Source organism: Penaeus vannamei, chromosome 25, assembly GCF_042767895.1.
Source record: "Penaeus vannamei isolate JL-2024 chromosome 25, ASM4276789v1, whole genome shotgun sequence".
Taxonomy (NCBI): domain Eukaryota; kingdom Metazoa; phylum Arthropoda; class Malacostraca; order Decapoda; family Penaeidae; genus Penaeus; species Penaeus vannamei.
This window is the reverse complement of record NC_091573.1, coordinates 35,120,706-35,143,205: the sequence shown is the minus strand read 5'-3', so window position 1 is coordinate 35,143,205 and position 22,500 is coordinate 35,120,706. Positions and strand designations below refer to the sequence as shown.

At 38.2% G+C, this 22,500-nt stretch overlaps 2 protein-coding genes across 10 annotated transcripts in view; one reads left to right on the top strand and one right to left on the bottom strand.

The window, feature by feature from the left end:
* Window positions 1–1,746: 1,746 nt before the first annotated feature.
* Window positions 1,747–11,903, bottom strand: LOC113805169 (E3 ubiquitin-protein ligase RNF185-like). 6 transcript variants are annotated; one of them, XM_070139539.1, is made up of 6 exons: window positions 11,766–11,903; window positions 8,681–8,919; window positions 7,370–7,501; window positions 6,757–6,935; window positions 5,338–5,431; window positions 1,747–2,845 (listed from the first exon to the last, which is right to left on the bottom strand). In XM_070139539.1, exons 2-5 carry the CDS (start codon window positions 8,848–8,850, stop codon window positions 5,346–5,348), a joined length of 567 nt encoding a protein of 188 aa, XP_069995640.1. In that variant the 5' UTR covers window positions 8,851–8,919; window positions 11,766–11,903; the 3' UTR covers window positions 1,747–2,845; window positions 5,338–5,345. The 6 variants fall into 6 exon arrangements, with proteins under 6 accessions (XP_069995640.1, XP_069995641.1, XP_027211922.2 ...); XM_070139540.1 differs by having other exon boundaries at window positions 11,703–11,817; XM_027356121.2 differs by lacking the exon at window positions 5,338–5,431.
* A 92-nt stretch (window positions 11,904–11,995) lies between these two features.
* The window catches only part of LOC113805168 (E3 ubiquitin-protein ligase RNF185), a 12,903-nt gene continuing 2,398 nt past the window's right edge, over window positions 11,996–22,500 (top strand). The window contains exons 1-5 of one of the 4 annotated variants that reach the window (XM_070139545.1): window positions 11,996–12,155; window positions 17,974–18,212; window positions 19,245–19,376; window positions 19,967–20,145; window positions 21,471–21,564. In XM_070139545.1, the coding sequence (XP_069995646.1) occupies window positions 18,043–18,212; window positions 19,245–19,376; window positions 19,967–20,145; window positions 21,471–21,556 (567 nt within the window). In that variant the 5' untranslated portion in view covers window positions 11,996–12,155; window positions 17,974–18,042 and the 3' untranslated portion in view covers window positions 21,557–21,564. Of the gene's footprint in view, window positions 12,156–15,340; window positions 15,470–15,502; window positions 15,525–17,973; window positions 18,213–19,244; window positions 19,377–19,966; window positions 20,146–21,470; window positions 21,565–22,500 lie in introns of those variants that run through there. The other 3 variants (XM_070139542.1, XM_070139543.1, XM_070139544.1) reach the window with 3 other exon arrangements.

Sequence of the window (22,500 nt, the reverse complement as noted above, 5' to 3'; positions counted from 1 at the left end):
TATTCTGTCAGATTATTGGCCTACTAGCAAGCCCTTATTCTAGCAGTGAAAGCTTGGTGAACTTCAGAACTGAAATGTGCAAAAAGGTGAACACCTTAACTTTTCAAAACTGAATATGAATAGACTGAATACTTGGTTGAATTATAAAAAAAAAGTGCAAAACAACACAACCGATGATGTTTTCCTGTCTGAATCTCCAGAGTCCTATACATTTAGCAATGAGACAAAACAACCATACTCAGAGACTCTTCAAACACCCTATATGGAGAACTTGACCAGCATCTCGCCCCCGTCAGCCAATCACCATCGAACTGTCTCGCATCGCAGCCAATCAGAGCCGTGGTGCTGGCGGACCTCCATCGGGAAATGTGTTCAAAACGTCTCTGAGTTTAAGCGAAAGCTCTTTGACACAAGTCTCCTGAACCAAGACCACGGGCCGGGACTTTGGGGGTCTATCAAAAGAAGCTGTTTACCCGAACTTCAAGCATTACACATTACACAGGGATGTTAGATCAGGAAGACGGATAGGCCTAGCAGTAGGAGTCATAAACTCTCGACAAGAGGATTTGATGGTCCCATTCCCCGTGCAGAAAAAAACAAGCTTTGTATCTTTAATGCTCTGATATTCCCATTTTTTTTTAGTAAATCATTGAAACCTGGGTTCAATCCTGTCTTCAGGCTTTTAGCAAGGATCATGGGGTATACTTGTATTTGGCAGGACTGCGTGTCCACAAACGCCACAAACGCCACAAACGACACACACACACACACACACACACACACACACACACACACACACACACACACACACACACACACACACACACACACACACACACACACACACACACACACACACACACACACACACACACACACACACACACACACACACACACACACACACACACACACACACACACACACACACACACACACACACACACACAGATATACACTCGTGTGTGTGTGTGTGTGTGTGTGTGTGTTTAGGATCATGGAGTATACATGTAGTCTGCAGGACTACGTGAATATAAATAATTACACACACACACACACACACACACACACACACACACACACACACACACACACACACACACACACACACACACACACACACACACACACACACATGTATGTGTGTGTGTGTGTGTGTGTGTGTGTGTGTGTGTGTGTGTGTGTGTGTGTGTGTGTGTGTGTGTGTGTGTGTGTGTGTGTGTGTGTGTGTGTGTGTGTGTGTGTGTGTATGTATGTATGTGTGTGTGTGTGTGTGTGTGTGTGTGTGTGTGTGTGTGTGTGTGTGTGTGTGTGTGTGTGTGTGTGTGTGTGTGTGTGTGTGTGTGTTTGTATATATGTATATATATATATATATATATATATATATATATATATATATATATATATATATATATATATATATATATATATATATATATATACACACACATATACATGTATGAGAGAGAGAGACTGAAGTGTACTCATATTTTCCCATATATTACAAAGATTCACCTATACGAAATAGTTTGAGGTATCCACACATTTTCAGGTGTTATTTACTCCTATATACTATTAGGTGTACTGGCGTTTAACAACTTCTTGTGCTTCAGGAAGTTTAGTAGTCAGCAAAATAATTTCCTGTTGTTCTGTCAATTAGATTTATCCTTATAAATATATTTATAATAATGGTACATGTAAGACATTTTTTATGCGAGAGAAAAGTAGGTAAAAATAAACTAGAGATAAGATTTTATTACTGTAATTATGACTGTACAAAATGTGAGGACCCACTAGTTTAATTGATGTATTTCGGGAACCTGATAATTATATCTAAAACTGTTATGACAGTGGTAATGGTTGAATGGTAATAATTAAATGATGATGTATCAATAAAATAGAATAATGGCGTGACGCTGTTATATACATTTTGAGTACACGGCAGTTAACCAAAAAACAAAAAAGTGTGAATGGAGAAAGACCAGTCAAACTAAACAACCCTGGAAAATAAGGTAAGCTACAGTATGTGAAATTAAGATAAAATAAAGACCCATTCACCAAGCATTTACTGCTAGAATAAGGGCTTGCTACAAGGCCAATAATCTGACAGAATATCTCTGAGTATAAGGATCTCCTACGCTGATTCCTGATGCAGTTTAGGTCGATGGAGACTGCATGGGTTTGGCAGGAGTGAATTGGATTGTTCCCGTTTCTGGTGCCTTAGCAGGTGGTCTCTGATACGTCTCAGCAGCATGAGAACGTGCACCTTACCTGGAATGCTGTGTAGATTGCAATCTGCCAACCGTTGGGGGATCAATCTGATACAACTGTTAAATACTCAGGCTAGCATGCTTGTGCCCAATCAGAGTCTGTGACGTTCTTGCCACCAGATGAGTAGACTTCATTCACATGTGGGTAGAGCTTGGCATTCAGTCTTCTCAAAGCTTGGTAAGCAATGTAAAGGTCATATACTAGGAGAATCAGCTGCATTGATTATTTCTTGTTTACAGATCATAAGACTCCACGGCGCCACACATATCCTGTAGCCAGTTCTTAACCAGATTCAGTATTGAAGTCTCAGTAAAATGACGATATCTTCTCAAGGGCAGGTATTTTATGTCAAGTTTCCAAATATTGTAAACACACACACGTGTTGTGTTTGGTTATTTATGAGTGTGTGTGTGTTTATGTAGATGTATATATGTATACATATGTATATATGCATATGTGTGTTTCTGTATGTAGATGTATATATGTATATATGCGTGCACGCTTGCGAGCAGAGCCATGGCCATCAACACTTGAGAGAGAAACCGCTCCTCCTGGTACTGCTGGGTTCCGGGAGCTGGAATGGAGAAAATTTCCATCACTTGGGAACAAGAGACAAAGGAATTTAGAGTACACCAACAAGAGCTGACAACAAAATGACAGCAGCTGGAATGGGATAGAGAAATTACCTATGCTCTGTGGGCAAGTGGAAGGAGGGATTGTGACTCCTCCTTGTAATACTGGTCACAGCTTGCATCAAAATTCTATGTATCTCCAGTTACACATCTGTGATAAGAGCTAAAAATATAAAATTGTATGAAGCTTTTACACAGCAGCAGTTCTTGACCATTTTAATCCTATCACCTCCTGTGACTCTTTAGGGTATTACTGTAACCCCTGCAATAGATTTTGAGGAAGTTTTCTTACTGTAAATGCAAGATGAAACAAAACAACATATAGAACTACACTTACTGAAAATGCCACAAAACAAACTTTAAAAATTCCCCTGAACCTCTAAAGATGCCAGAAATCTGCAAAATCAATAGAATCCTTTGTGATCTCCCCAAAAACCTAAATGATCCCTAGGTTAATCCCTACAATCTGGATGACATGACCATCACATGAAAAAATTTGGCTCCGAGGGCTGGGTGACATGAACATGCCGCCACAGGAAAATTTGGGTGTGGGCCAAGGTGACCAGAACTTGCTGTTGTGAGCATTTCCGTGAGCCATGGCTGGATAAGAGATGACTCCTTGGAGGAGGGAATTTCCATGCTCAGGGTCCTATTCCTGGCAACTGTGACCAGCAGCACTGGTTGTATTACAGAAAACTTTAGGGAAGGGGTTATGGACTATCTAGAGAGATATGGAGGCTTTGCAAGGAAAACAGTCTATTACTATCTGGATAAAGCAAATTAAATGGCAAATATGGACATAGGAAAATGGAGAGAGAGAGAGAGAGAGAGAGAGAGAGAGAGAGAGAGAGAGAGAGAGAGAGAGAGAGAGAGAGAGAGAGAGAGAGAGAGAGAGAGAGAGAGAGAAAATACTTATGCAGAAATAGAACAAATGACATTGTTCACGTGTGCCCAGCTTACAAGCTGCACATCCGTCAGAATGGCAGCTCAAGTAAGCCTAAGCCAGTTAAGAACCACTGTTCTTTATGATAATAACTAGCTGAAATATCAAAGTATTTAAATCTAACCACTAATTGATTTCCACTAAAGTGACAGTTCTTGGAGTTACCATCAAGCACACACGGAGGAAAACCTGTGAAGCTTACAGACTTCAAAAAACAGGGAGGATGCTTGGCATAGCGTAACTATACTTTTTCTGAATAAGGGAATGGAGACAGGAAAAAGAGTATACTCTGTGGTATCTTGCAACCATTGCCATCACTGTCATTTTTGTATTATTCTCAAGATTCCTAGAATTTTCCTTTAGATTTTCACTTTTAAATACATTATAACTTAGCTTTCTTTGATCAAGTTTCACAGTTATCATTAAATTACAACAGTAAGAAAAAATTGGATCCCTGTAGATACTGCAAATTCATGGAAGAATCATTCTCACATTAAGCAAAAAGTAGACATAAGGCAAAAATTTTATGTTATTAAACAGGATGTATAATCTTTGATACATCTTTAATATATAAACATATAAATAAATATATTCATATGTATATCTACATATGTAAATAATAAATAAATAAATAAATGAATAGATAAATAAATAAATAAATAGATAAATAAATAAATATATATATATATATATATATATATATATATATATATATATATATATATATATGGGCTCCTATACTATTTCCAATAATACATGAGTGGAATGTATCATCCATGAGCCATGAGTAGAAGAGTGCCTGCTCCATGGAGGACTGTATTACAGATATTGAATATTACAATAATGTAAGTAACAAAATGTTACTTTTTGTTATATTTACTGCACAGAGTTATAGACCAATCCGTGAGATTATGTGAAATATGTGCAAGGAAAACAGTCTATAACCACTTTGATACATCAAGTCAAACATCAAATATACATCTTCAAATATGGTAGAGAAGCAAAAAATGTTTATGCAGGAAAAGAGACAATAATATTGCAAAGGTGAGGCAAGGAGTCTTGACACTGCACACAATCAAGTAGGCCTAATGGCTGAATTTTTGACAAAATGGGCAGTGAAGCACCCGGATCTAATGAGTTACTAAACAAAAAAACAAACTATATCACTCTTGAACAAAAAGACTTGGCAATCAACTTTAGCTGGAATTATCCATGTAATAATACTGCAATAAACATCAATGATGACACTAAGCAGGACAAATGGCAGAAAAAAGCTTGCATGGCAACAACATGACTCACTCAACCTCTAATTGATCCAACTCTACAAACACACAGTATGAAAAGTTGTAACAGCAGCACTAACAACATGGCATAAACAGCAACAAGGCATGAAGCCACAAAAAGAAGGCTTCTTGGACAGAATAATCTCTATCATGAGGATACTGAGAGAAAGTCCAAAGACAGACAAAATAAATGGGCTCTGTAAAATACCTTCCTGGTCAGCCAAAGAAGAGATTCCAATAGAAGAAGAAGGCCATAATGAGCAAAATATATCGTAGAAGCTGCGGCAAATCCCTCTCCATTTCTGCAACAGCAATGCAATGAGTCAGTAATATTCCTTTGGGAGGGAGCAATTATATCATCATAAAGGACACAGGAGGATCTCTACTGTATTAGTTAAGCAAGGAAAGAACTAAAGAAAAGTAGAATAGTAGCTCTAGAACTTCACTTATTAGAAGAGAAATTCAAAATCCACGGTAGTTGTTGGTTTATTATTACTTTAACAAGTTGAAGGTTGCAAAATGATTATCAAATTTACTATATCAAATATGTAGAAGGAAGAAAACAGAAAGCCATACTAAAACTCTGTTGGCTATAGTGATAATTACAACGAAGATGAACCTCTTCGTAATCTGACTCATTACATTGCATGTTGACTTATGGAAACATATTTCAGGAATAAAAATCACAATAACAATTCTGGCTAAATCACAAAGTGTGCATCATGTCAGTCTCAGTGAGGTGTTAGAGTGGTCCAACTAACCTCCGATGGGATTTTTACGCAGCTGGAACCGACTTGGGTTTGGTTGTTATGTAATTTACTTTAGAATTACATTAGGTTATGATTTTTTTAGAATAACACAATTGTTTGAACTGAAATACTAGCCCATTACTCAGAACACTTTGTAGAGATGACTTTCGATGAACGCAGTAGTAACTTAGACTTATGGTAAGAAATTCATGTTTTTGTATCTGAGGGCTTCTGTGGCCTACTTATGCTGAAAGTACACATCTTTATTATATTCTGATGACAGCAAAAAGAAAAGTAGTCCCTCAAAAGGACCTCCAAAATTTAAATCAGTTTACATAACACATACTACACAAATTTGTATTGTACACAAGGAAAGTGACCAGAAAATAAATTGAATAGTTGCTTCTTATTTTCCAATATTTCTATTTTCCACGTGACCATCTTGTCAATGGCACACTGGAATCTTATTTTCTTCTTTCTCTCTTTCTTTCTTTCTCTTTCTCTCTCACACACATTCATCATTGTTCCAGTCTATATTAAAGGGGCTACAATCATATTCAGTGATTAATTTGTTTTCATCTACATATCTAGTCTTTTATTCATTTATAATCTGCTGTCTTTCTGAATGGGAAGAATAATCATCTTAACCATAAGCAAAAGAGTAATTTTTATCTATACCAGAGAAAAAGAGTGCAAAATACAGGAGAGTTAGCTAAAGTGGAGAAAATATATATATATATTGGCAGAATAATTATGTACACCTACACCTACATGAACTTACCATGCTTCACTTCCCTTACACTTGAAATGAAACAACTTACACAAACACAATTCAAAGTGGATTTGATCAACCAAACCAATAATCCCGTCCTACTCACCTGGTGGAACTGCACCTCCGCCCCAGTTGTTGAACGTCGTGAAAATGCCGAAGGGAAAAGCGCCGATCCCAAAGTGGAACTGGAATCCTCTTCCTCCGCCAAAACCAAAGCCTGGCATGTACCCATTCTGTGGCTCTGGTTCTGTTCTCTGACCAGGGGGGCGAGGGGGAAGCTTGTCTCTGTAAGATATGGAGAGAATGAGAAAGCGGGCAAAATGTGAGAGTAATAAGGACAGATAGGCTTAAAAAAGCAGAGGTATAAGACAGAAGGAGGGAGGGAAAGGGAGAGGGATGGGATAGGGGTGGGCAGAGGAAGAGAGAGAGGGAGAGAGGGAGAGAGGGAGAGAGGGAGAGAGGGAGAGAGGGAGGGACGGAGAGAGGGAGAGAGGGAGGGAGGGAGAAAGGGAGGGAGAGAGAGAGATGGGGAAAGAGAGAGAGAGACAGAGAGAGCGAGAGAGAGAGAGAGAGAGAGAGAGAGAGAGAGAGAGAGAGAGAGAGAGAGAGAGAGAGAGAGAGAGAGAGAGAGAGAGAGAGAGAGAGAGAGAGAGAGAGAGAGAGAGAGAGAGAGAGAGAGAGAGAATGTGGGGGAAGGAACTATAGGTGGTATTCTTTACCTGGGGTCCTGTTGGTTTCCAGAGCCTCTGCCATACAATGGGATTACCTTCTCACGCGAGATTGCCGCATTGCAAACTGGACATGTTTGGTTGTTTGGCCTGGTCTCAAGCCACTGGTGTAAACATGGCCAGCTGGAATGAGGGAATGAACTTGAATTATGTCTTTAACTTAAACTGTGTTTGCTTTTTAATTCCTTTTATTTACATTTGATCGCTGAGACACACCATCTTTAGTTCTAATTGTGATTTTAACCCTTTGTACATGATCAAAGGGTGACATAAGCTGGACTACCTATTGACTTGGTGACTGAGTACTTGAGGAGCCATTCATGTTTGAATAAAACTAATAAGCTGAAATCATGGTAGCCATGGCATACCTGTCATGCTATCCCAGCAAAATGGGTTTAAAAACATGTTACCTTCACAAGCAAATTTAGATATCTCTACCTGTACATTCATAATACAAATAATGATCAAATAATTAACATATATACCTGAGGAGAAATTATTCAGATGAAGTTGATATCCAATAATACACGAAAGTGACGATGTATTCCAATTCTAAAAGTCTAAAATTATGCCTAACCATGTTTTAATTTGATGTTCTATCACAATCTAATAATATATGCATCATTTAATAAAATAAACAAAAGAGTAATCATGAGCCCATCAATGATCGTTTCTTTCAAGAAATTAATTCTGAGGCAGGGATAATATTTAGTCCATATCATAAAAATTATATTTACAAAGTGCACTTCTTCACAGCCGTCAGAAAGAAGTAATAGTCTCTCCAGTTCCATAGTATGTCCAATTCAGGTAAAAGAAAAACAGGCAACTCACAATGACCACTAAATACTCTGATCCCCCCTCCCCCATCATCTATCTGTTATTGTTTGTGCTTACAGAAGTTTGGGTTCTAAAAATTTATGTACAATATTTGTATTATCTCTTGTTGAAATTTGCTGCCTTCAGCACCACATTATTATTTTTTTTCTCAAAAGCAACTTGGCAAACTGGAAGACTGAGGGTGAGATGCCATTTTTCTCTTTCCTAATATTGGATGAAGTATAATCAATAATCATAATAATAATAATAATAATGGTAATGATAATGATAATAATAATAATAATAATAATAATAATAATAATAATAATAATAATAATAATAATAATAATAATAATAATAATAATAATGATAATAATGATAATGATAATAATAATGATAATACTACTAATAATAATAATTAAAATAATAATAATAATTATAAAATCTTATGAAAGACAATTCCCAAGACAAGAAACCCATACTTACCAGAAGAGATGGCCACACATGGAAATGACGGCATCCTTTGCTGCGTCGAGGCAAATGTTACACTCAAAATTGGAATTGTCTGTCGAATCTTCTCCACCTCTGTCTGATCCACCTGAGGCATTGTTGCTGCTCTCACTTCGGCTGTCACTTCCAGGCCCAGCTGTTGCCATTTTAGTGGCTGTGGCTTTTCAGGCTACTCACAAGCACACTTTCCTTTTCTTTTTTTGGGCATGTAGTTCCTGTAAAGAAAATAAGGAACGATAAATTTACCCTCTCACAATGGATACATCATCAGATTATTTAGATGGTTAACCTATTAACGGCGGTATATTTTGAAGCTGAAAATAAAAGATTCCGGGTGGCTACTCTGCCCGCATGCCCTCTGCGGCTTGCTGCTGCATCGAAGCGTGAGCCCCAATACAGCGTCACACTGGTGGGATGACCGGCAATGTTTATTTTTTTCAGGTGTCTCATATGTGGGACACCTGTCGTTAGTGGGTTAAATGTGACCTTGGTAATAACACTGTTAAACCTTTCAAGCCAATTTCTGGAGTTCTTGTGTATTCTATTCTTGCTGCAATGGTATAAGGACATGGATAATGTGGTATACTAATATGCAGGAGCAAATTTATATTTTCATTTGCTCTTGAAGTTGAAATATAACACGAAATATGATGAAACTTAGGCTGTCTTAAAGAATTCATACCCACGGTCTTGAACATTACCTCTGAGCACTTTTTGGGACTGTCAGACAAAAGTACAGTTTCTAAACCTTTCAGATCTGTATACTGACAAAGGAGTAATATTTGTTTTGTAATTGTGAGCGTATATATGTGAAGGCATGTTCATATAGGCATATGAAAGACGGAATGTGCATGCATATGATAATTTTGTCACCAGGCACCAATCTAAATCCCAATATACATATATATCTTTTTTTTTTCCCTTTTTCTTCCAAACAAGGATAAAAACAGAGAGAGAGTGAGGGTGAGAGAGAGAGAGAGAGAGAGAAAAAGAAAGAAAGAGAAAGAGAGAGAGAGCGAGAGAGAGAGAGAGAGAGAGAGAGAGAGAGAGAGAGAGAGAGAGAGAGAGAGAGAGAGAGAGAGAGAGAGAGAGAGAGAGAGAACCTTGCTCCTAGAGTGCCATGGGCAGACACATAATTCACTTAATTATTTTCTGTCATATTGTAGAATGATGGCTATGTTTTGAAAAGAAAAAACTTTTACATATTCATGAGTCTATCAAAATTTGTATAGATCTGGTTATTTAAAACAGCCCGAACTCAACAGTTTCAAATTTCAGTATCCTGAGTGTTTCCAATATTTCTGGGGTTAATAGGAAAAGGGTTGAACAAAACGTAAAATGTATTAACCCAAGTAGAAACCCTTAAATCTACCTTGAAATGTTCCATCATCAAAGTTTCCTTCTTCATGTATAAAGGCAAACTAAAATAAATGTTTAATGTTTAATGTTTGAAACAAATAAATGTACTAGACATCAAAGATCATATAGCACTATGGTAAAGTATTGTGTCGGAAATAAAGAGGAGCTAAAGGAAATGCGTTAGATGTCAAAGATTAAAGAGCGTTAAAGAATAGTATGGTAGTGAAAAGGGAAAAAAAGGGGTGTAAGTGAACGAGAGAAGAGATTAGTAGAAAGGGGGGGTTAAGGGGCTAGGGTGATTGAGTGAATTACAGTGTATCTGTCACTGGGGAAGGTACAGGAACAATGTTCAAGGAAAAGAGATGGCAGTTGGAAGACTAGGAGAAGAATCCGGGGAGAGAGGGGATGTCACAGATTAGAGTGTTATAAGAAAGTATAACAGCAAAATGGAAAAAGAGGGAAGTAAATGAAGTAGAGCAGGGATTAGTAAAATGGGAAAGGTTAAGGGAGTAGAGCAATTGAATGAATTGCATTGTATCTGTGACTGGGGAAAGAATAGGGACATTGTTCGAGGAAAACAGAGGCGGCTGTTGGAGAAGTAGGAAGAGAAGAATCCGGGGGATGAGAAAGGGAGACTGGGGAAGGTGGTGAAGTATCTGGAAGAATGTCTGGAGGGGAGGGGTCTGGAGAAGGACTGTTGTGATAGAGGGGATTCGTATGAGCATTCAGGTGGGAGCTGCAAAGAGGGTGGGGTATGCTGGGAGGGTGTAGGAGGAAGGTGGAACTTGACGAGGAGGAGGATGGATATCTGCAAATACTTTCAATGCAGAAGGAGTAGGAACAGAGGGATTAGGGGGTGGATGAGGGGGCAGAGTGTTCCCTTGGGTCATCTTTAGGGAAGTTTTGGAGGTCTTCAAGGGTTTCTGAAGGGGAGTTGGGTAAAGAGGACTGAGAAACAAAGGTTCTCTTATGAAGAGAAGAGGAGATAGATATCTGAGGAACAGAAGAAGAGGAAGTCCAACACCATGGTGGTTCATGTAGATGAAGCTGGACATCTACTGAACTGGGAAAGAAGCTGAAATAATCCATGAAGGATTGAACAAACATAAAAGGAAGGTCATGGAAGCTGCATACATCACGATAGAGAAGAATATGTATTACGTGCGTAACGAGTATGAGGTCACATTCGTCAGGTGATTTATCAGCTCAGATGTAACATATATATGCTATGTATTTGTTCTTATGTAGGTATGTCTGACAAGGATATAACTGAAACTGGTCAAATACATCCCTTGTATTGTGAAGCTATCCATTCTCATTCATACCTTTTCTACATTTGTCAACAGGAATACAGTTCACGCAAAAGGTAACCTTGCCCACTTGTTTTTGGAGGCTCTGTTGAAACAGATGGGTATTCTCAGAATAGGGGGCCGTGGGGTGAATCTCAAGAACCGATCCCACTTGGCTGGGCCAGAGAGAGAGTACTCAAAAGGTTTGCAGAGATAGGCCTGTAGAAGGATGAGGGCGAGAGGGGGATGGGGTGGTGTTGAGGAGAGTATTTCTGTGGGGAGGAGGATGATAAGGATGAATAGCAGTAATAAGGGAACAGGGGGTAGACCATTGAAGAAGAGGACCGTACAGTAGGATATGGAGAGAATGTTAGGAGAGAGGGAAGGGTGCTTTCCGGAGGTTGAGTAATAACCTTGGTGGACGTTTCGGAATGGACAGAGTTGTTGGTAATCTTGAGGAGGAATAGCTCCGTGTTGTGTAGATTAGGACACGTGTTATTATTTCGAGTGATTTCGAATACCTGACTACATATTATTCACAGAAAAAGCAGTTGATTAAAATATATGATATAATCTGTGCTACAATATAACCATAATATCTCCGCACGTTTAATTTGCACTGAAATGTACTCTATTGACACATTGTCTATGTAACACGTATATATAAAAAGCTCGGGAATTCATCGCTTCTGCTATTGGCTTTCCTCCTCAGTATTTTGGATTTGTTTTATGACTCTGTTTCATCATTCACTCTAAGCATTTGTCTGGGAAACACATCTTGTACGGCGAAGTAGTTGTTTGAGGTAAGAAAGGACGTGCTGCAGTGCTTGATATTGTAGTAATATTACTCACGGGTGTAACCTTGGGCCATCTTAGGTTGACATCCATTACAACGGCAGGGATTTTTATTTTATTTTCTTACTTTTAGGGTATACTGAAGTCTTATTTGTAGGGCGGGGAGTGATGTGAAGATTATGTTATGGTATATGCAAGAAGGGTTGTTTTCTCGATTATTTGGGGCGGGTTGTTGCAGTTATGATGATGAAATAGAGTCGGGGTTTTGTCTGTTTGACCGGCAATATGTCGCCGATTTTAAGTTATTACCTACATTTTATTAATGTACTCGAATCAGAATTACAGGAACTGAGCCTGACTGCTTTCTATACATAAATGTAGCACTTGAAATTATGTTAAGTTTTGTCATAATCACCTTAGAGTGCATACACTGCTATAGTTTTATTTTGTGAATTTTGTTTACTCCACAAGTTTATTTTTCAAAGAGTTGGTTTCTATTGAAAATATATAGGATTTTACGAAAAAGGAAAGGATATAACTTTTGGAACTAATGGTTTCTATTGAAAATATATAGGATTTTACGAAAAAGGAAAGGATATAACTTTTGGAACTAATGGTTTCTATTGAAAATATATAGGATTTTACGAAAAAGGAAAGGATATAACTTTTGGAACTCATGGTTTCTATTGAAAATATATAGGATTTTACGAAAAAATTAAAGGATATAACTTTTGGAACTCATGGTTTCTATTGAAAATATATAGGATTTTACGAAAAAATTAAAGGATATAACTTTTGGAACTAATGGTTTCTATTGAAAATATATAGGATTTTACGAAAAAGGAAAGGATATAACTTTTGGAACAAATGGTTTCTATTGAAAATATATAGGATTTTACAAAAAGGGAAAAGATACAACTTTTGGAATTGAAGAACTTAAAAAAAACAAATTTTATTTTTTGCACTTTCCTCATTTATTGCCAACCAGTTCCCAGTGACAAACAGTACGTCAGATTTTTTCAGAATAAAATTTGATGTGTTTACGAACTTTAACTTATGTAATCAAAGGCTCTTTTATACATCATTAGATTTACAAGTTATCTGAAATTAGGGACAAAGTTGCCGCAATGAAATATATGAGTTTATCTTGCACAGTTTTGGTTCAATATTTTGTGAAAATTGATATAGATGTTTTTCATTTTCCATAACTGTTCAAGAAAAATAATGTACCCAAAATTTTCAGTAAAGACAATGGCAATACTAATTAAGGCAGCTGCACTACATATACTGAGGAAAGTATGATAGAATTATTGACTAGTGTTCATAAATCTCGGCGAAGTTTATAAGATTGTTGGGAACTCACTGGTTAAGCTTTAATTCAAATTCAAAGGTTGCCTTTCTAAGAGTCCACAGACCTCAATGTCTCAAACTGTCTCGAAATACCGAGAGCTTTCTGAAAAGTACAGCAAAATACCCCAGGAAAAAGTGGTGCGGGAGTTGCCTCCAAAAGGGAAACACCCCCAGGGAAGGGGGTCCGGGGGCTTGCTCCCGGTAGGGGGTTAGGAAGGTATGCTTTGTTTGTACGGCGAAATACCCCTAGGAAAAGGGTAAGGAAATACCCCAAGGAAGGGGGTCCGGGTTAGGTTAGGTTAAGAAATTTCGTCGGGATTTCTGCAACATTGACTCCGGTGCATCTTGCACTATTTCTTCCGTGTGTGTGCTCCCCCCCCCCCCCCTTCAACCCCCAATTCTCCATGGGTCCCCCAAGATTGAAGGGGGTAGGAGAACAAAAAATATAACAAATAAGCGCGGCTGTATTACTTAGAATTACCAAGACAATAACAAAACTGATAGTATAGAGGAAGCCAGTGTCTACTTATTTTTTCTAAGTCTTTCAAAAGATTTATGTTTAGGCTTGTCTCTTTGTACATATATGAAGTGTTAATTTCAGTCCACAGTGTTTTAAATCAGTTCAAATATGTTGCAACACCCATGATAAGACAGGTATTGCTTGACTAGCTAGCAGTGTGTTATCTTTTAGAATGATCCCATATGAAGTTCAGCTATCCTCTTTTTTATACTCGTTGTGTTTTCATGACAAGTGATTAGATTCTGGAAGGGTCCTAGAAACGTGTCAATTCTACACAATAAAATGAAAGTCATCCCACCACTTTTCACAACCTTTTCATCAAGTCTTCCTTTTTACATTCTGTATTTGTGACACAAAAAAAAATTATAAATCCTGAACTTCATACATATTCAACATCATTTATATAGAAGAATATCCATAATCAATTTGAATCCAGCACACATAAAAAGTATTATTCATTTATAATTATATTTAATACAGGATTTGTAGGTATCACAGTATATACCTGAATGTCACATTGTGGAATTATGATGTTTATAGCAGATATTACCACATATTGCAGCCAAAAAATTGAAATGGCATAGTTCCTGTATATTTTGTAATAGCTTTATTTTAGCTTCCATTCCAATAACTTGCTCGTTGTTGTCGTGGGAAGCCCAGTGTAGGGGATCACCCCTACCTTCGGCCTCAGCCCTCGCCTCAACTAATTTTACTTGGTCTTCTCCCCTTTCCTCTTCCATATCTTCTTGATCCCCTTCTTCTATCCCATTCCTAAGGTGTGAGAGCCGTATTGAAAGGATGAAAGGCTGGCTTTGTGTCAGTCATGAGTGGCCTCTGGGAGCCAGGGGCACGGTCTTCCCTTGATTAATTGCCTAGCCCTTAACCCTTATGGGGACCCTGAGGGGTAGACCATTTCTTATCTCCATTTTATTCAGGCTCACTATGGCCAATAATGAGGATTCTTTACCCTTAATAGGGGCATTAAGGCTTGCCCCTTCATCAGATAGCCTATCTGAATTTGATTTTGATGGTTTTCCAACCCCTGCCCCTCCTTTGACCACGGCTCCGACCACTGATACTAATACCCCCTCCTCAAGCTTACTAACAACTCTATCCATTCCAAAACATCCACCCAGGTTATTACTCAACCTCCAGAAAGCACCTTTCCCTCTCTCCTAACATTCTCTCCATTTCCTACTGTGCGATCCTCTTCAATGTCTACCCCCTGTTCCCTTATTACTGCTATTCATCCTTATCATCCTCCTCCCCACAGAACTACTCCACTCCACACCACCCCATCCCCCTCTCACCCTCATCCTTCTACTGGCCTATCTCTGCAAACCTTTTGAGTAATCTCTTTGGCCCAGCCAAGTGGGATCGATTCTTGAGATTCACCCCACGGCCCCCTATTCTGAGAATACCCATCTGTTTCAACAGAGCCTCCAAAAACAAGTGGGCAAGGTTACCTTTTGCATGAACTGTATTCCTGTTGACAAATGTAGAAAAGGTATGAATGAGAATGGATAGCTTCACAATACAAGGGATGTATTTGACCAGTTTCAGTTATATCCTTGTCAGACATACCTACATAAGAACAAATACATAGCATATATATGTTACATCTGAGCTGATAAATAACCTGACGAATGTGACATACTCGTTACGCACGTAATACATATTCTTCTCTATCGTGATGTATGCAGCTTCCATGACCTTCCTTTTGTTTGTTCAATCCTTCATGGATTATTTCAGCTTCTTTCCAGTTCAGTAGATGTCCAGCTTCATCTACATGAACCACCATGGTGTTGGACTTCCTCTTCTTCTGTTCCTCAGATATCTATCTCCTCTTCTCTTCATAAGAGAACCTTTGTTTCTCAGTCCTCTTTACCCAACTCCCCTTCAGAAACCCTTGAAGACCTCCAAAACTTCCCTAAAGATGACCCAAGGGAACACTCCGCCCCCTCATCCACCCCCTAATCCCTCTGTTCCTACTCCTTCTGCATTGAAAGTATTTGCAGATATCCATCCTCCTCCTCCTCAAGTTCCGCCTTCCTCCTACACCCTCCCAGCATACCCCACCCTCTTTGCAGCTCCCACCTGAATGCTCATACGAATCCCCTCTATCACAACAGTCCTTCTCCAGACCCCTCCCCTCCAGACATTCTTCCAGATACTTCACCATCTTCCCCAGTCTCCCTTTCTCATCCCCTGGATTCTTCTCTTCCTACTTCTCCAACAGCCACCTCTGTTTTCCTCGAACAATGTCCCTATTCCTTCCCCAGTCACAGATACAATGCAATTCATTCAATTGCTCTACTCCCTTAACCTTTCCCATTTTACTAATCCCTGCTCTACCTCATTTACTCCCCTCTTTTCCTTTTTTCCTATTATACTTTCTTATAACACTAATTTCTGACATCCCCCCCTCTCCCCGGATTCTTCTCCTAGTCTTCCAACAGCCTTCTCTTTTCCTTGAACATTGTTCCTATACCTTCCCCAGTGACAGATACACTGTAATTCACTCAATCACCCTAGCCCCTTAACACCCCCCTTTCTACTAATCTCTTCTCTCGTTCACTTACACCCCTTTTTTTTCCCTTTTCACTACCATACTATTCTATGACGCTCTTTAATCTTTGACATCTAACGCATTTCCTTTAGCTCCTCTTTATTTCCGACACAATACTTTACCATAGTGCTATATGATCTTTGATGTCTAATACATTTATTTGTTTCAAACATTAAACATTAAACATATATTTTAGTTTGCCTTTATACATGAAGAAGGAAACTTTGATGATGGAACATTTCAAAGTAGATTTCTACTTGGGTTAATACATTTTACGTTTTGTTCAACCCTTTTCCTATTAACCCCAGAAATTATGGAAACACCTCGGGATACTAAAATTTGAAACTGTTTGGGTTGTTTTAGATAACCAGATCTAGACAAATTTTGATAGAAAACATGAATATGTAAAAGTTTTTTCTTTTCAAAACATATCCATCATTCCACAATATGGCAGAAAATAATTGAGTGAATTATGTGTCTCTCTATGGCACTCTAGCAGCAAGGTTCTCTCTCTCTCTCTCTCTCTCTCTCTCTCTCTCTCTCTCTCACTCTCACTCTCACTCTCACTCTCACTCTCACTCTCACTCTCACTCTCACTCTCACTCTCACTCTCACTCTCTCTCTCTCTCTCACTCTCTCTCTGTTTTTATCCTTGTTTGGAAGAAAAAGGAAAAACAAAAAGTAAATGTCAATGATATATATGTATAATGTGATTTAGATTGGTGCCTGGTGACAAAATTATCATATGCATGCACATTCCGTCTTTCATATGCCTATATGAACATACCTTCACATATATACACTCACAATTACAAAACAATTATTACTTCTTTGTCAGTATACAGATCTGAAAGGTTTAGAAACTGTACTTTTGTCTGACAGTCCCAAAAAGTGCTCAGAGGTAATGTTCAAGACCGTGGGTGTGAATTCTTTAAGACAGCCTAAGTTTCATCATATTTCGTTTTATATTTCAACTTCAAGAGCAAATGAAAATATAGATTTGCTCCTGCATATTAGTATACCACATTATCCATGTCCTTATACCATTGCAGCAAGAATAGAATACACAAGAACTCCAGGAATTGGCTTGAAAGGTTTAACAGTGTTATTACCAAGGTCACATTTAACCCACTAACGACAGGTGTCCCACATATGAGACACCTGAAAAAAATAAACATTGCCGGTCATCCCACCAGTGTGACGCTGTATCGGGGCTCACGCTTTGACACAGCAGCAGGCCGCAGAGGGCATGCGGGCAGAGTAGCCACCTGGAATCTTTTATTTTCAGCTTCAAAATATACAGCCATTAATAGGTTAACCATCTAAATAATCTGATGATGTATCCATTGTGAGAGGGTAAATTTATCCTTCCTTATTTTCTTTACAGGAACTACATGCCCAAAAAAAGAAAAGGAAAGTGTGCTTGTGAGTAGCCTGAAAAGCCACAGCCACTAAAATGGCAACAGCTGGGCCTGGAAGTGACAGCCGAAGTGAGAGCAGCAACAATGCCTCAGGTGGATCAGACAAAGGTGGAGAAGATTCGACAGACACTTCCAATTTTGAGTGTAACATTTGCCTTGACACAGCAAAGGATGCCGTAATTTCCATGTGTGGCCATCTCTTCTGGTAAGTATGGGTTTCTTGTCTTGGGAATTGTCTTTCATAAGATTTATAGTTATTATTATTAGTATTATGATTATTGATTATACTTCATTCAATATTAGGAAAGAGAAAAATGGCATCTCACCCTAAGCTCTGGAGTCCTCCAGTTTGCCAAGTTGCTTTTGAGAAAAAAATAATAATAATAATGTGGTGCTGAAGGCAGCAAATTTCAATAAGAGATAATACAAATATTGTACATAAATTTTTAGAACCCAAACTTCTGTAAGCACAAACAATAACAGATAGATGATGGGGGGGATCAGAGTATTTAGGGGTCGTTGTGAGTTGCCTGTTTTTCTTTTACCTGAATTGGACATACTATGGAACTGGAGAGACTATTACTTCTTTCTGACGGCTGTGAAGAAGTGCACTTTGTAAATATAATTTTTATGATGTGGACTAAATATTATCCCTGCCTCAGAATTAATTTCTTGAAAGAAACGATCATTGATGTGCTCATGATTACTCTTTTGTTTATTTCATTAAATGATGCATATATTATTAGATTGTGATAGAACATCAAATTAAAACATGGTTAGGCATAATTTTAGACTTTTAGAATTGGAATACATCGTCACTTTCATGTATTATTGGATATCAACTTCATCTGAATAATTTCTCCTCAGGTATATATGTTAATTATTTGATCATTATTTGTATTATGAATGTACAGGTAGAGATATCTAAATTTGCTTGTGAAGGTAACATGTTTTTAAACCCATTTTGCTGGGATAGCATGACAGGTATGCCATGGCTACCATGATTTCAGCTTATTAGTTTTATTCAAACATGAATGGCTCCTCAAGTACTCAGTCACCAAGTCAATAGGTAGTCCTGCGTATGTCACCCTTTGATCATGTACCCATGTACAAAGGGTTAAAATCATAATTAGAACTAAAGATGGTGTGTCTCAGCGATCAAATGTAAATAAAAGGAATTAAAAAGCAAACACAGTTTAAGTTAAAGACATAATTCAAGTTCATTTCCTCATTCCAGCTGGCCATGTTTACACCAGTGGCTTGAGACCAGGCCAAACAACCAAACATGTCCAGTTTGCAAGGCGGCAATCTCGCGTGAGAAGGTAATCCCATTGTATGGCAGAGGCTCTGGAAACCAACAGGACCCCAGGTAAAGAATACCACCTATAGTTCCTTCCCCCACATTCTCTCTCTCTCTCTCTCTCTCTCTCTCTCTCTCTCTCTCTCTCTCTCTCTCTCTCTCTCTCTCTCTCTCTCTCTCTCTCTCTCTCTCTCTCTCCCTCCTCCCTCTCCCTCTCCCTCCTCTCTCTCCCTCTCCCTCTACCTCTACCTCTACCTCTCCCTCTCCCTCTCCCTCTCCCTCTCCCACCCTCCCTCTCCCTCTCCCTCTCTCTCTCTCTCTCTCCCTCCCTCCCTCCCTCTCTCTCCCTCTCTCTCTCTCTCTCTCTCTCTCTCTCTCTCTCTCTCTCTCTCTCTCTCTCTCTCTCTCTCTCTCTCTCTCTCTCTCTCTCTCTCTCTCTCTCTCTCTCTCTCCCTCTCTCTCCCTCTCCCTCTCCCTCCCTCCTTCCCTCCTTCCCTCCCTCCCTCCCTCTCTCCCTCTCTCTCTTCCCCTGCCCACCCCTATCCCATCCCTCTCCCTTTCCCTCCCTCCTTCTGTCTTATACCTCTGCTTTTTTAAGCCTATCTGTTCTTATTACTCTCACTTTTTGCCCGCTTTCTCATTCTCTCCATATCTTACAGAGACAAGCTTCCCCCTCGCCCCCCTGGTCAGAGAACAGAACCAGAGCCACAGAATGGGTACATGCCAGGCTTTGGTTTTGGCGGAGGAGGAGAATTCCAGTTCCACTTTGGGATCGGCGCTTTTCCTTTCGGTATTTTCACGACGTTCACCAACTGGGGCGGAGGTGCAGTTCCACCAGGTGAGTAGGACGGGATTATTGGTTTGGTTGATCAAATCCACTTTTAATTGTGTTTGTGTAAGTTGTTTCATTTCAAGTGTAAGGGAAGTGAAGCATGGTAAGTTCATGTAGGTGTAGGTGTACATAATTATTCTGCCAATATATATATATATTTTCTCCACTTTAGCTAACTCTCCTGTATTTTGCACTCTTTATCTCTGGTATAGATAAAAATTACTCTTTTGCTTATGGTTAAGATGATTATTCTTCCCATTCAGAAAGACAGCAGATTATAATTGAATAAAAGACTAGATTTGTAGATGAAAACAAATTGAATCACTGAATATGATTGTAGCCCCTTTAATATAGACTGGAACAATGATGAATGTGTGTGAGAGAGAAAGAGAAAGAAAGAAAGAGAGAAAGAAGAAAATAAGATTCCAGTGTGCCATTGACAAGATGGTCACGTAAAAATAGAAATATTGGAAAATAAAAAGCAACTATTCAATTTATTTTCTGGTCATTTTCCTTGTGTACAATACAAATTTGTGTAGTATGTGTTATGTAGACTGATTTAAATTCTGGAGGTCCTTTTGAGGGACTACTTTTCTTTTTGCTGTCATCAGAATATAATAAAGATGTGTACTTTCAGCATAAGTAGGCCACAGAAGCCCTCAGATACAAAAACATGAATTTCTTACCATAAGTCTAAGTTACTACTGCATTCATCGAAAGTCATCTCTACAAAGTGTTCTGAGTAATGGGCTAGTATTTCAGTTCAAACAATTGTGTTATTCTAAAAAAATCATAACCTAATGTAATTCTAAAGTAAATTACATAACAACCAAACCCAAGTCGGTTCCAGCTGCGTAAAAATCCCATCGGAGGTTAGTTGGACCACTCTAACACCTCACTGAGACTGACATGATGCACACTTTGTGATTTAGCCAGAATTGTTATTGTGATTTTTATTCCTGAAATATATGTTTCCATAAGTCAACATGCAATGTAATGAGTCAGTTTACGAAGAGGTTCATCTTCGTTGTAATTGTCACTAGAGCCATCAGAGTTTTAGTATGGCTTTCTGTTTTCTTCCTTCTACATATTTGATATAGTAAATTTGATAATCATTTTGCAACCTTCAACTTGTTAAAGTAATAATAAACCAACAACTACCGTGGATTTTGAATTTCTTCTAATAAGTGAAGTTCTAGAGCTACTATTCTACTTTTCTTTAGTTCTTTCCTTGCTTAACTAATACAGTAGAGATCCTCCTGTGTCCTTTATGATGATATAATTGCTCCCTCCCAAAGGAATATTACTGACTCATTGCATTGCTGTTGCAGAAATGGAGAGGGATTTGCCGCAGCTTGTACGATATATTTTGCTCATTATGGCCTTCTTCTTCTATTGGAATCTCTTCTTTGGCTGACCAGGAAGGTATTTTACAGAGCCCATTTATTTTGTCTGTCTTTGGACTTTCTCTCAGTATCCTCATGATAGAGATTATTCTGTCCAAGAAGCCATCTTTTTGTGGCTTCATGCCTTGTTGCTGTTTATGCCATGTTGTTAGTGCTGCTGTTACAACTTTTCATACTGTGTTTTTGTAGAGTTGGATCAATTAGAGGTTGAGTGAGTCATGTTGTTGCCATGCAAGCTTTTTTCTGCCATTTGTCCTGCTTAGTGTCATCATTGATGTTTATTGCAGTATTATTACATGGATAATTCCAGCTAAAGTTGATTGCCAAGTCTTTTTGTTCAAGAATGATATAGTTTTGTTTTTTTGTTTAGTAACTCATTAGATCCGGGTGCTTCACTGCCCATTTTGTCAAAAATTCAGCCATTAGGCCTACTTGATTGTGTGCAGTGTCAAGACTCCTTGCCTCACCTTTGCAATATTATTGTCTCTTTTCCTGCATAAACATTTTTTGCTTCTCTACCATATTCGAAGATGTATATTTGATGTTTGACTTGATGTATCAAAGTGGTTATAGACTGTTTTCCTTGCACATATTTCACATAATCTCACGGATTAGTCTATAACTCTGTGCAGTAAATATAACAAAAAGTAACATTTTGTTACTTACATTATTGTAATATTCAATTTCTGTAATACAGTCCTCCATGGAGCAGGCACTCTTCTACTCATGGCTCATGGATGATACATTCCACTCATGTATTATTGGAAATAGTATAGGAGCCCATATATATATATATATATATATATATATATATATATATATATATATATATATATATATATATATATATATATATATATATATATATTTATTTATTTATTTATTTATTTATTTATTTATCTATTTATCTATTTATCTATTTATCTATTTATCGATTCATTTATTTATTTATTTA